At 63.3% G+C, this 14117-nt stretch overlaps 1 protein-coding gene across 1 annotated transcript; it reads left to right on the forward strand.

The window, feature by feature from the left end:
* Positions 1-1290: 1290 nt before the first annotated feature.
* On the forward strand, positions 1291-8814 carry LOC107508842. The gene is given in 5 exon segments (XM_016140864.2): positions 1291-1389; positions 2002-2068; positions 6304-7268; positions 7270-7368; positions 7703-8814. Coding segments are annotated over 5 exon segments (1284 nt in total). The 3' UTR covers positions 7757-8814.
* Positions 8815-14117: the final 5303 nt, after the last annotated feature.

A 14117-nucleotide genomic window follows, 5' to 3' on the forward strand; every position in this document is an offset into this window, starting at 1 on the left:
TTTTCTTCTAGAAGAGGAAAGGTGGAGCGGGGAGCAGGCGCTAGGCTGCCCATGGGACCCAAGTGAGTCGCGGCAGGGCCATCGAAGTCGGTCCAGAAGGGCCAGGGCAGACCCTGAAGGGGGCGCCGTCTGCGGAGCGGCCCAGACAGCACGGTGCTCCTGTGAACACTGCGGCGCGTGCAGACAAGGCAGCAAGGACATCGGCGCACAATCTGACGACAATGACAGCCGGTAAGGGACATCTGAGACGCAGGGATGACTGCCGTGGACGGACTGCAGGGCGCAGGAGGGGCGTGCTGGGCAAAGAGGTGCGCGGGGCCGACCCGGGGCACACACGCACGTCTGCTGCCTCACGAGGACCCTGGCGAATGCTGTGTCTCACGGATGTCGCGCGTTTGCGGCAGCCCAGTGGCCTCCCAGGCGCAGACCCGGCCCGTGGCCCCAGCTCCGCCCAGTCTCTCCCTCCCTCGCGAGGCGCAGGAACACGCAAAGCCGCTCTCCGGACTCGTCGCTGTGCACCCGGAACCGGGGGCCGGGCGCTGTGCAGCCCTTTGGCGAGGGACGGGCCCCCCTTCCACTTTATAATCCCCTACGTCCCTCACATCTGCTGATGACAAGCCAAGCGATCTCCGGTTGTCTGTAAACCCCAGGGTCCTGCCCTGGCGGGCCACACAGTCCAGCGGGCGGGGCAGCTCTCCAAAACAGGGATGGACGTGGCCGGAGCCGCCCTGCAGGCTGGAGCCCCACTCACACGTGCTCCCTTGTCCCTGTGACGGGCCTCATGACACTGCGCTTGATGCCAGTTGGGATGGTTGCCCTTTGTCATCCGGATCCCTGCCCCCCAACGACCGTGCGAACGTCTGTGTCTGCCGTCCAAACGCGTCACCCCAGGACGCAGGGAGGAGGATCATCCTGAAGGAGCACGGGGAAAGCGTGACTCAATTCCCAGTGCTCTCGAAGGCTAGCCAACGCTCAGGCCTAGGGGGGATGACGGGGGCGCAAACTCAGGGCCCCTCCTTCCCAAGATGGCTAAGCCTTGCATCTCTGCTGGCCACCCCCCCGCCGTCCCCAGTCAGGCGGGCTGGTGCCACCGACGCACCCGCGCAGGGCGGGAGGCGTGAACACAGTGATCACAGGTGACTGACTTGGTGGCATGGCCTGGGGGCGGTGAGAAAACCGGGAAGTACACTCGCTCTGCGACAGCTGACTTCTAACAGGCTACTGTCCGGGTCACGGCCCAGGAGCTTTAGGTGAACCTGACCTTGCTGCGAGGCGGTCGGTGCCGGCGAGATGCAGGAAGAGACCGGCAAGAACCAGGCTACGTGTGCTGCTGTTCGGAGGGATGTAACCCGTTCTGGGCGAGGTGGGCAGCGCGGCTTCCGCTTGAGGGTGAGGCTCCCCTGGAGCTCATCAGACCGCGGTCTGCACCACAGGACTGGGGCACGGGGGGCTGCTGACAGCCCTCCTGGCTACGGTCACGTCTGCCTGTGGAGCGGTGGGGTTGACGCTGAGGACGGCAGGGCGGCTCTTCCTGTCTCATCCGCAGCCCAGCGCCAGCTCGCGGGGGTCTGGAGCTGAGTTTGCAAACACGCGGGAGCCCACAGAGAGGCTGGCGGGTGGCGCCACTGCCAGGCGTGTCCCCATCTGGGATCCTTGCTGGAAACGCTCGGGTGCCAGACCGCATTAGCACTCCGAGCAGGCGTCTGCAAGGGCCGTCTCCTCCCGACAGCGCCTTCTTAGCGGGCTCAGCCCTTTGTGGTGCCGGCCCCGCCCGCCCGACACCGGGGCCTTCATATTTGATGCGATGGGAATGAATTATGTACACACCCCACTGAACACAGCTTTAACGAGGGGTTTCTCTTTCTGCTCCTTGCCTTGGCTTTGAACGGATTCTAGGCTCTGAATTAAACATGGGCCCAGCAACGCGACGCTGCGGGGGATGCGGAGCAGCTGTCCCCCCGAGGGGGGGCTTGGAGGTGGCTGGTTTGGCAATCCCTCCAGCTGCAGGCTCCGTCTGGGCCCTACTTCGGGGTCCTGGGTGAGTCCAGAGACGAGGCTGTACCCGAGGGTGAGAGACGGGAGACCGTGCTGGGCGGGGCGGGGAAGCAGAGCTCCACGAAGATGGCGACCCACATGCCCCACGCTCCGCCCCTCTGCCTGCGTGGCTCACGTCCCCTGCTGCTTTCTGTGCCTTGGAGAGCCAGGCTTGCTGCTGCCCTCTGCACGTGCTGACCCCCTGCCTGGCAGGCCGTTCCCCATCCGTTCCCGCGCAAACATCGGCCCCTCGGCGGGGGCCTCTCCGACACCCACCCCCCCCCCGCCCCCCCGTCCTGCCGCGGCCGGCCGCGCTGTCAGACAGCCTCGCGGCGCGCGTCACGCTGAAGCCGTCTGCCCTCTGTGTCCCTACGCTTGTGCACTTCTTCCTCAGAAACTGTGAGGCCCATAGCACGACACGCGCGCCCCGTATCCCTGTGCACCCCTGAGCCTAGTGCTCGGCGAACGAGTCCCTGTTCCACACGCAACCGACGACTCTCGCCGTCCAGCAGGCGCCACTCCTGAGGCGGGGCTAGGCACAGGCGCCCTGGGCGGACGCCGAGATGGCTGCGTGGACGCTTTTCGGGCAGCGGCTGCCCCGCCGTGGGAAGGCTGGTCAGCAGGCAGGTTGCTCTGTGGGCCTTTGCAGGTCTTGCTGGCCGCCCGAGCTCATGCCCCTCCGGGGCAGTTGGCACCCAGCGGCTGAGCAAGGCAGGCACGTGAGGGTGCAGCCACTGAGCCCACCCTGGGGCGGCTCCGACGGGCCGTCGGTGTTCTCCGGGTCTGTAGAGGGCTCTGATTGGCCAGTGAGGCTCACGTGTTCACCTTAGGACCTAGAACCTAGATGTGGGCAATCCCAGCAGAGAGACGCGGTCCTCACATGGGGGGCAGTCCCTCACGGGACGACTGGGGCCAGCACTGGCCAAGGGCAGTAGATTTTGTCGACAAAAACACCGTGGGTTCTGGCCTGACCTCTGCCTGCCCCTCCCCGCCGCCCGCCGGGGAGGACACTGGTGCGGCCACCATAGCCGGGCATTCGCCTGGTGACCTTGGCCATTCATTTAAGTCAGACCCACCCACCGGAGTCTTCTCTCCCACAGCACCCCAAAAGCTGAAATAATTGGACGCTCCAATTCCAAGGAGAGTCAGTGATATTAACTGACTGAATATGAAATGCGCCTCTGAAACCATCGCTCCCAACCTCTTTGATCTCTGGGTTTGCTCCCAACCTCACACGCAGACATCCTGTGATTTTTTTTTTCTTTTTCGCAGGTTAATTAAACCTGTCTTTAATTTTTTTTCTTTTTCAATTCTGCCTGAGCGCTGGGAAAAAGATCTGAGTCTCTAATCTCTGGCGGCATTTGTCATGGAATATTCCAGACACTGAGCCGTGGAGCATCCCCGCCCGGAGCCTGGGCTTGCGCTGCCAGGGCTCACACCGCACCGCTCGCCACCCTTGGGTGGGGCGGGGCTGCTCGGCCAGCAGAGTGGACAATAAGGACCCCAGGAAATCGGATATTCAAGCGCTCAAAGTAATCGATATTGAGAAACTCGTACGACAGGCTGGACTCACGCCCACGCCACCTCCTGCCCATCAGCGGGGTCGGCCACAGACGCCTGACCCACGCTACGAGGGTGTGCCCAGTGCAGTGACACCGTGGTCTCCATTTCACATGTCCAGTGTCCACAGACCTTTGTGTCCCTGCACACCGAAAGCAGGAGCTTGAGATCTGATTTGTCCTTACTAGATGACACTTCCTAGAACGTTGTGCCCTAGAAACTCACATTAAACGCAAGGCTTCGGAAAATACAAAAAAAGGTTGAAATGCCACCAAGACAGCTGGCAGTGAAAACAAGAAAGGTGATGCCCTTCGAGAACTGACAAGAAAAGGTTAAGAGAAGGGAGACGAGAGCCGTCTGGGTCTGCCTGGCAGAGGTCCGTCCCGGCTCAGACAGGCCGCCTCTCATGGCTCCCTCGGGGGTGGCCACTCAGCGCATCCTCAGCACGAACCTGAGGTCATACAGAAAAACGAAACCTCAGCAGAACCTGAGCACATGCCCTCGACGCTTCGATTTGGGCCCCCTCCCAGCCTCGGATGTCCCCTCCATCACCCGGAGCTCAGCCTGCCTTCGCCCGCCCGCCGGCTCCAGCCCGGCGGTGTCCCGGCCTCGCGTCCGTTCTGGGAGGGCCGTGGCTTTCCGCCTGTGCGCCCGGGGCCCTGGCCTGCCCGAGCGGAGCAGCCATCGCGCTCCACTGCCGCGGCCTGTTAGGGTCTCCCCGCCCCGGGAGAGGTGGGCACCAGGCCGGGGCTGGGCTCGTGGCCACAGCCCCAGCGCCTGGCACACGTAACTACGCACACAGGCTGACCGCAGACTGGCCCGGATCGATGTCACTCAGCGCCCGGTACCTATGAAGAGCTGTGGCCGCCTCCCCTCCCCCTCCAGGGCAGTGACTGTCAGAATGTGGACTGCAACCCAACAGCAGCTGGCGAAATCGTCAGGACAGGTTGCGAGCTGCGCTGAGAGGGCTGAGGCGAGACAGGGCCGCACACGGTGGGGTGGGGGAGAGCAGGCCAGACTGCGACGCGAGGGGAACCGGTGTCGGCGTGCGCGTCACACAGGAGGTTACACGTCACTTCCTGGGCGACACAGACGGCACCCATCTGTGCACACGCGACGCTGTAACTGCGCGCACACGGGCCTGCGGGTGGGGCGGGAGTGGGCGTGCTCGGGGCCACGGCTGGAACATGTGGACGTCCCTGCTGCAGAGAACTAATCTGTGCTAAGGAGCCGGACGGCGACAGCACGTTCCGTCAAGCTGCTGTGACCATCGGCTGTCTGAACCGTCAGCACCAACGGGACAAGCTAATTAGCCCTCAGGGGCTGCTGGCCGGCGTTCCGTTTTCAGCCGCGGTTTTGACGTGCTATCCCCGTGTACGTTTTCCTCGGTTCAGAGACGTGCCCACGTCCGGGTCTGTTACACCCACGCTGCAGAACCTGCTGTTTCCACGTGCCCGGCCGCCCTTCTCCCGGGGTCACCCCGCGAGCTTACGTGGGGCCCAGTGGCCCGTCTCCAGGGCACACCGATCGGACGCAAGGACCACGCGCCCCGCCTCACAGTTCCTGGACACGGGCGCCCGGACCCGCACTCTGCAGCAGAGGCCAGGACACAGCCCCTCGACACCTGGTTCCAGGGCCGGCGGGGGGCCTGGGTGCACGGCCCGGCACGGGGCACGTTGTAGTCGCTGTGTGCTGCTCCACCGACATGTGCTGCCGTGGTGCCCTCTGACTGTTTCTGAACCAGGAGGATGAATCCTACTGAACTTTCTTCTCTAATAACGTGAGAAATTGATTTCCCGTATTACGACACGTAAGCGCGCCAGGGCTGAGCAGGTCAGCTGATCACGCCCCCCACTCGGGGCGGGGTCGGGAGGGTGGGGCCTGGCAGCGATGGCTCTGCGGATGCAGTCTTGTTCCTGTCGACCCCACGGTGACCTTTGGCTCAATTCCCAAAGCCATTAGGAGGGGACGTGGACAGGTAAACAATGGCCACTGAGGGTGGTGACTTCTGTGCCCCACTTCCCATGCTGAGTGTGGGGATGTGGGCGCAGGGTCAAGCCGGGCACTGACTGACCAGGTCAGAGGTCCTGAAGTGGAATGGCCGTCGTCTGGCAAAGAGTGAGCACCCGAGTCCTGAAAAGCAGAGCAGTCGAAGGACATCTGGGTCCAGAATGAGGTAGCTGGAGCATGGGCCAAGGGACCGCGCCACCGACGGGATCTGAGCTCTGCGGACCCAGAAAGCGACACGGGAACTGCAGGCTCGGCTGTCCCGTCCCGGCTCCTCAAAGGGCCAGCACTGGCTTCCAGAACGCTCAGGGCAGAACCTCCTGCAGATCCTGTTTCCCGTGGGCTCGGAGGGACCCCGACTTCTGAGTCATGTGCCTTCTGCTCCGTGTGCTCGCCTGGGTGAATCAGGTCCCCAATCTGCCTCACGCGCTGCCCGCTTTCTCAAGCCGCCTCTTCTCCAGGGGCCCCTGGCCAGACTCTGTGCCTGAGGCGAAGTCACTAGGCTTCAGGAGTGGGGCGGAGGGAGCTCACTGGCCCACGAGGCCGCACGCTCTGCACCGGCTGATGAGGTCGGAAGGCAAGAGGGGCTCGTTTTGGCCCCAGTGTATTGTGCAATTTACACGCCACGATGTGGTCGGCGCCTTCACGAAGGTTTGCGTAAGACGGTGGTGGACAGAAGACGAGAGTGAACGGGCACCTGAGGGTGGGAGACGGTGCCCGTGTCAGAGGAGGTGGACGCCACTGACAAACACCGTGTGCAGATGTGCGCCGTGCGAGCCGTGACGCTCTGCGGAGGGGACGGACACCCGCCTGGGCCAGCGTGCGCAGAGTGCCGTGGCTCGCCCAACTCTAAAGGGCCACTGAGTCGCGTAACGGACACACTCGGCTACACCAGGGCGGGAACGACAGGAGGCGAGCTGTCTGCCTCCATCGCAGGCGCCCTGCGCCCGCGTGCACCGTGTCCAAAGCCTGCCTGTCCCCTGGTCTCTACCCGGGTCCAGGATGCACGTCTCCACGCGCAGTGCTGTGTGTGCGGGCACCCGAGCCCGCGGCGTGTGCGCGCCAGCGTGCCAGACGCTTCCTGGTGTTGGCGGACGAGGGGCCGTGTTCTGAGAAGTTCCCTACGTGCTCGTTGGGGCTTCTGGACAAGCCCGAGTGTGTGTCAGCGGCGTGTCGGCTTCCAGCTGGGGACACGCCACTTAGAAGCTCAACGTAAAAAAGCCGGAGACTGTTTCCGTTCTGCGGCACCTTCCAGTTGTGAACAACCAAAGTGCAGCGGTAACGGGATGCTCCAGCTCCTCGTGAAGGGAACATCCGGGGATGGCGCCCCGTACCCCGTCTCCGGAGGACACGCGCGTCACTCGGCAGAGAGGCGGCAGCAGGCGAGATCCATCTGGGCTTCCCGAGGTACACTCCCAGACGCGACAGACGCAGGGGAACTGAGGCAGGGGAGCGTGTCGAGGGAGCAGGGCAGGTTCATGGGGGAGGCGCGCTCTTCACTGGGGGTGTCAGGAGCCTGGACTAGGGGTCCTCTTACGGCGGTCGCAGTCTCCGCTTCTCGGCACCCCCTTCCTAAGCCCCCTCAGTTTTCCAAACAGGGTGAGAAGCAGCATCGTCATGGTCACGCACGGCGTGACAGGACGGAGCCCCACCGGAGTGTCACGCAGATCTGCCTGCAGCCCCGTCTCCCAGGGGCCGCCTGCAGGCGGCGTGTGCTGGACGCTGCTGCCGGGCCACCTGACCACAGGCCTGAGGACGACGACCGTGGTGCGTGCGACTTGTCAGATGCATGCTTGGCCACAGGGGGTATGGCTTCACGTGGCCACTGGTCTCCACTAACGGTCCTTTGTGTAACTCCACCGTGTGACAAATGACTCTGTAATACTGTCTGCTAACCACAGTCTGGGCCGAGCGCAGGGCTACAAAAGTCCAGGCATTCTTGGTGACTGGCATGCATGCACTGTCACACTTACACACAGATACACAAGGAGCAGTTCCCACGGGAACGAGCCACCTCCTTCTGCCCATGACACACACCGCACGCAGACCCCCATAAAGCAGAAGACCTGGGTTCAAATCCAGTCTTCTCTTTCATTTACAGTGGTTCACAGCCTTGCTGGTGGCATATGGAAATGGGGGAGGGGGACGATTCTGATTATCACGTGACCTGTGTGTGCTACCGCGTTTGGCGCGAATCCTCGGAACAAGCCCGTCCAGGCTGCCCGTCGCGCCCCCGCCTGAAAACCTCTGAAGAAAAACACGAACCCCGGGAGCACGTGGCCAGAACCCCTTCCACACCGGACGGGCCGCCGCACGCAGCCGCCGAACCCATGTCACGGCCGTGACCCAGCACTTCCACACACGCGCGGCAGCCAAGGACGCACGACCAGCCGTACGTGACATGTATGCAAAGAGTCGAGCCGCAGACGTGTGGTGACCAGTGCAAATGAAAGGGAAGGTCACGTGTTGTCATATACGTGAACTGTGGAAAACCTTGGGACAATCACCCAACTTAACATCAGGGACGGCGCCTTTCAGAATCTCTCTGGAGCAGCGTTTCTCGGTTTTCTGTGTGCCTGGGGATCGCCTGGGAGTCTGGGTTCGGACCCTGCGCCCGGGGTCGGCATGGGGCTCTGGGTCTCTGCTTCCTCCCCCAGCCCTCAGGACGAAGCGATGCTGCTGGCCCACGAGGCCTGACGGCGGCTCTCAGACTTCTCAGCATCTTGAGATCACTCAGGGCCTTAGAAACGCCGATGGCTGCGCCCCACCACCAGAGAACAGTATCTGTCTGTGGGGGGAGGGGGCGATTGTGACATGACCCCCAGGTTGAGTTAAATCGGTGCCTGCACACAGAGGCTTCCCAAAGGCTCCCCAAGCAATTCTACCATGCGGTGAGGTTTGCGGACCCTCGATCCAGGAGACTAACCCTCACCCGTGACATTGCGGTGGGGCACGACCACATCCTGTGACACTCCGATGCCTGGTGCCCGTCTCCCGCAGCACGCCTCCCCCAGACCCCAGGGGGGCGTGTCACTGACGGGACCCCCACGGCCTTTTGGCTCCTGCATGCCTCGCACGGGTGGGCGCTGCTCTACGTGTGACAGCTCGTGGGTCTCGCTCACAGTGGGACTTTCAGACCTGTGGCACATCAGAAGTGCCCAGCCCCACCGGCAAGGACCCCGTCCAGCTGGTCAGGATTCAACTCAAAACGCACGCTGCACAGCATCCAGCCCAAGTCCTGCCGGCAACCGTGACGCGCAGCCCAGGCTGGGCGCAGCGGAGTCACGCCCGCGTGGCGCAGGGCTGGCCGCGGGCCCCCGCCCCTCGCTCGCACCGCGCCCTCCTTGCCGTGTGTCTGGGCACTTCCGTGGGGCCACGCGGTCCCGTGCCTCCGGGGCTCTGCACCGTGTTCCCTGTCCTGAAATGCCCTCTCACGTTTTCTGTGTTTGGGGAATTCCTGTTCTCCACTGTCCCTCTTCTGTGACGGGTTTAATCGTCCCTGCTCGGTGCCGTCTTGAACCCCCAGCACATCTGTTGTGGGCCACCCGCATCCATCACACGTGCACACCCTCCCACGCTAGGTCGCGACCTCCACGAGGAAGAGACGGCGCTGGACTCACGGGCGGCGTGGCGGGCAGCCTCACAGAAGTGGGGTCCACCTCGCCTCTGCTTCCGCTGGACTGGACCGTGGCCAGGTCGCTGACCGACTGCTGTGCCGTGGTTTCCCCCCGTGATGCTGTGAACGAGAGCACGTGGCAGGGAGGGGACGCAGAGGGGACGCCTGAGGGACGGTGGGTCTCACCACCTCCACGGCGCCCGCACCTGAGGACGCGGCGCCCTTCCCAGGACACCGCCGGGCTCCCGCGGTTCTGCACGCCTGGCCCGGGGAGTCGAAACCCGGGGCCGCGCACCAGCGAGGCCTGCGGCGGTCGCCGGGAGACGAGGCGGAAGCGCGTGGGCAGCACTGTAAAGGTGGTGACACGCTCTGGCCCGAGAAGGCCGCTTCTGGGAACGCCGCCCAAGGACGCGGACGGCGGCATCGAAGGCTGCAGGCTCAGGAGGCCCAGTGCTGTGCTGGCTGCGTCGGCAGCGTTCCCGAAAGGTTTCCGAGCGGCCCAGACCCGAGCTGGCGACGCGGACGATGCGCTCTCTCGGGAAGCCCCATCGGCCGGCTACTGAGAAGCCCAGCACAAAACGGCTATAGAAACGTAGGACAATGCTTATGCTCCACTACCAAACCTTACCGGACAGACAGAAAATGGTTACGGGGGATCGTTATCTGAATTTCATCGGCAGGTGAAAAATGAAGGAAACGTGCGGAGAGGAGGTAAGTTGAGCTGACGTTCTGCGGTCGTGTATTTGCTTTCTCCTCCGCGCTCTAAAAGAAAATTTGTTCTAAATCCTGTTTTTAACAAAGCCGCGGCTGCTGCGTCCCTCGGCACGGGCACGGTGTGCTTGCCCATCCGTCTTGCTGAGCGTTGCGAATGTGCTCAGGATCCAGCTGCAGCCGTGTCCTTGAGGGACAGTCACACACGTGCACGCTGACACGGGGCCAGGAGGCAGCAGTGCCAGAACGAGGGAGAATGCAGAGGCCTCGGCTCCGGTGTGAAGACCTCGTCCCGGCTGCAGCCGCCTCCTCCTGCGTAATCACGCTGACTCTCGCGCGAGCTGACCCCACGTGACCCTGGTCAGCTAACCCGCCACCTCTCCACGCGGCGCTGTCTGCCTCGCTCTGCTGGCTGCCGCCCCTCCGGTCTCTGCTGCTCTTCCCGTTCCGAGCGTGCTGGCCCCAGGGCCTTAGCAGTTCACGCTCCCTCTGCCTAACAAAACCCCTCCCCGCTCCTCAGATACCAGCAGCTCTGGACCCATACGCCGACGTCTCCTTGACAATTCTCCCTGAAGTCCTGACCTGTCTAAGTACTTTCTGCTCTGTTTTCTCGGCAGCACCGGCCACCTTCCGCTGTGATCCGCCATCCCGACCTGAGTTCTGCGTCTCTGCACCGAAGCCCGAGCTGCCCGAGGCTTGTTTGAGTCTCTGCTGCGTGGCCAGAGCCTAGCACGGCGCGTAAGGGCATGGGCAAACCCTCGGTATCTTCTCCAGCAAAGGGGACATGGGGACACTTCCCCTCACTAAGTCACTGTGTCAGAGCGGTGGGTGCTTGCGCATCGGGCACTTGGCGCAGATGCGTGGGCAGAGGGTGACTGCCGAGTGGTCTCAGGAAGGACTGGTGGGCTTGGCCGAGGGCCCACACTCAGCAAAGGTCCCGCCAAGGAGCCGCGCCGGCCACCCGGGACCCGCCTCAAAGGCTCAGCACACTTTAATCAGTGGACAGCACAGGCTGTCAGCAGCCATGGGAAAAAGAAAAAAAAAAATAAAGAAATGATGAAATGTGCTGCAGCTATTTTTGCATCCAGGAAAGTACACAGATTTTTAAAATGATAAAACCGGAAAAAACAAAAGCAACCAGTTTAACAAATTAGATCTTGCTGTTGTTAAAGGAAATGTTTTTTAAGCCAACACTAAACAACCCTCCCAACACTGTAAAAGTCTCCAAATGGGAAACTCTCCGAGCTTAATAAAAAGATGTCTCGCCAGCAAGACGCCCCCAGCAATGCCTCGGCACAGGGCTCGTTACAGCTGCCTTTGGCGTCATTGGCGAATGTGCTAGCGTCCTGTGTCCTTCAGGAAGCACACACAGGCCTCCACTCGGACCTACAGAAGGAGGGCTGGAGGGGGGCGGGGAAGCAGAGCCGCCCTGGCCCTGGGGATCCCACACGGCACCCGGAGCCTGAAAGAAAACGGGGGACAGGATCTAGGACGTTAGAAGATAAATCAACCCAGGAGCGGCAGGGCCTTTAGCAACATAATAGGATACGGTCGCCGAGAGAAGAGTTTCTTGTGTCTCCCAGATGTCGGAGATGTGACGCTTAGAAAGTTTCGATAGCATTTGACAGGAGAGCTAAAAACAGTTCGAGGGGGACCCCTGGGGACGGTGGGAAGGGGGGCAGCGGTGCCCACGGAGGTGGCGCCCGAGCAGCGTTCGCCGAAGGTGCAAATAAATGGAGGACGGACACGGGGGCTGCGGACACGGCCGCGCTCCTTCTCGTGCCCCCCGAGGGTCCCAGGCGGCAGCGGACACGTGCGCCCCGACCCCTCCCTACACAGGGCAGGAGGGAGGCCGGGGCAGCTGAAGCTAAACAGTGCCGTCAATTACCAAAAAAGAGAGGGCCGTGCGTCACGGGGCACGGCACAGCCAGCGCAGGGCCGAACTCGGCAGCCAGCCCCCCGGGGCGCCGAGGTCCCGGGCTGGAGCCCCGCCCCCGCGTCCCCCGCAGACTCACTTTCCCACGCTCGCCCACCGCGAGGCATCTGCCACGGGCCAGGCACCGCACTCAGCACCTTCCATGCGTGAACTCCGGCCCCCGACAGCCCCAAGGAAGTCTCAGCAGGTGGTCGCCAGCGAGGCGTCTGCGGCCTGTGACCCGGCGCCGGCTCCACCACTCGCTGGCTGGCCGGGCCCCGCTTGCTCGTCTGCAGAGTGAGCGTAACAAGGGCGCCGACCTGACACGGGGTTAAGTGAGGCCGCTGTCCAGGACTGCTAGGTCTTCTCTGGCGCCGAGCGGCAGCGGCGAGGTGTCAGGCAGTGCTGTCGCCCTGTGCAGGGGGAGCTGAGCCCACGGAGGCCGAGCCGGCTGACGTCACACGTCACGTGGAAGAGCGGGGTCAACCCAGGGCGCTGGCCTGCCGCATTCGCCCCCTGCCCCCCACGCCTCTCCTCAGCCGGATTTTCACGTGAAGGAGCCAAAGGCCCCACGTCACGCAAGAGCAGCCGATGTCAGCCCTCACGCTGTCACAGCACAATCTGGGACGCGGAGTCGAGACAGGCGGACACACCGAGGGCTTTAGGACGACGAGGCTACACCGCGTGGAGCTTCACTCGGCCACCCCGGACGCGTGGAAGGAGGGGGCACGTCCCTGGTGTCCCTGGGGTGAAGGCGGGCTTCCTTGGGGTGGCTCTGCGCTTAAACCCTGGCGGCAGCCAGACACATGCGTCCGGCCTTGGTGGGGGCCGGCAGTGGGGCGTGGCCCTGCGTCCCCAGGGTGCAGAGGAGACACAAGATGCCGTCCCGGGGAAGCAGGGGGCCCGGCAGGAGGCTGCCAGAGACTACTCAGGGCACAGACGGCAGGAAAGGGGCCTGGCGCGGCCGAGACTGTCCATTCCAAGCGCAGGAGGTGGAGAAGGTGCAGCGCCGGCAAGGCGCCCAGGCCGCCTTAACGACGCACACAGCCGCCTGCGAACCCAGCTCCCCTGAGCCCGCAGATGCGACGCCGGCCGGAGCCCCACATGAACCCTCACGTCTGAGCTGCCTCCCGGGACGGGCCAACACCGAGGTCTCTGGAGGAAGCAGGCGCGGCGCAGACACCCTCACCCTGAACGCCGGGGCCGGGTCCGCCCGCCCCGCGCCCCTGTGAGAACCCCGCCTGGCGCAGCGCACGTCCCCCCTGGGGCGCCTGCCCACCCTCCAACCCGGACCCTGCGCGGGGCCGGGTGCATGATGCTGGTTCTGCGACAGTGAGTGGCAGGCACCACGCACGGCGGGCGGACCTCAGGCTGTCCAAGGAGCCGCAGGCGAGCCTCGGAAAAGTCCGGAGTGGCAGCGAGGCAGCTCCCTCGCTGCGGACCCAGCACTGCGAGGCGGGCTCGGCGCAGAGGGCGCTCGCCCCGCGAACACGCCGCACACCCCACTGCAGCACACGGCAGATGACGGGGCTCAGACTTGACGACGCGTGTGGGGCGGCGCAGAACCTTGACTTTGGAATCAGCAAGTTCAAATCCCTGTCCTACAACACAGCAGCTGTGGGACCCAAGGCAAGCCTTTCGCCCACTTCGAGTCCCGATTTTCCACTGCGATGGCAGTGACCTGTGTCTCCTGGTATCATCGGGAGGGTCCTGGTAAAGTTCTGAGCACCTGGGCTGCTGGAATTGCTCGGTTCCCACCCGTGCTCCAGGACACACAAGGCCACCTACAGCCTCTAACAGACTGGGAAGACCTACCCACTGTCTCAGCGACGGGAGTTCAAGAGACCTAGCATCGTATTTGAATAAATGTTTTATCGTGGTTTAAAATAATAGAAAGCTTTAAACGGAAGGGAAAATGGATTACGAAAGAAAGCTTGCGACTCTTAGACGTCTGTTCCGTTCACTACACTAATTCCCGGAACCGTGAGGTGAGCGCAGCTGCATCTAGTTCAAGGTAAGGCCACTACCACCCGTGGCGTCATTCGCGCGGGGGCGGCTTGGAGCTGGACGGGGCTGTCCGGATCCCTGCGTTCACATCCCCTCCCCGCTGCCTCCTTTAGACAACACTTGCGACGAGACGCGCGTGCGGGACGGGCGCCCGAGGAGGGTGGACGCGCGGCCGGCACAGAGATGCTCCTGCTGCTCGGAGCTGTTTGCTCACCCTCACTTTATGACGCGTGTCGCTCGGTTTCCCCTGCAGCATCTGAAAGTTTA

The sequence above is a fragment of the Rousettus aegyptiacus genome, unplaced genomic scaffold (genome assembly GCF_014176215.1).
Source record: "Rousettus aegyptiacus isolate mRouAeg1 unplaced genomic scaffold, mRouAeg1.p scaffold_m13_p_8, whole genome shotgun sequence".
In the NCBI taxonomy this organism is placed as follows: Eukaryota; Metazoa; Chordata; class Mammalia; order Chiroptera; family Pteropodidae; genus Rousettus; species Rousettus aegyptiacus.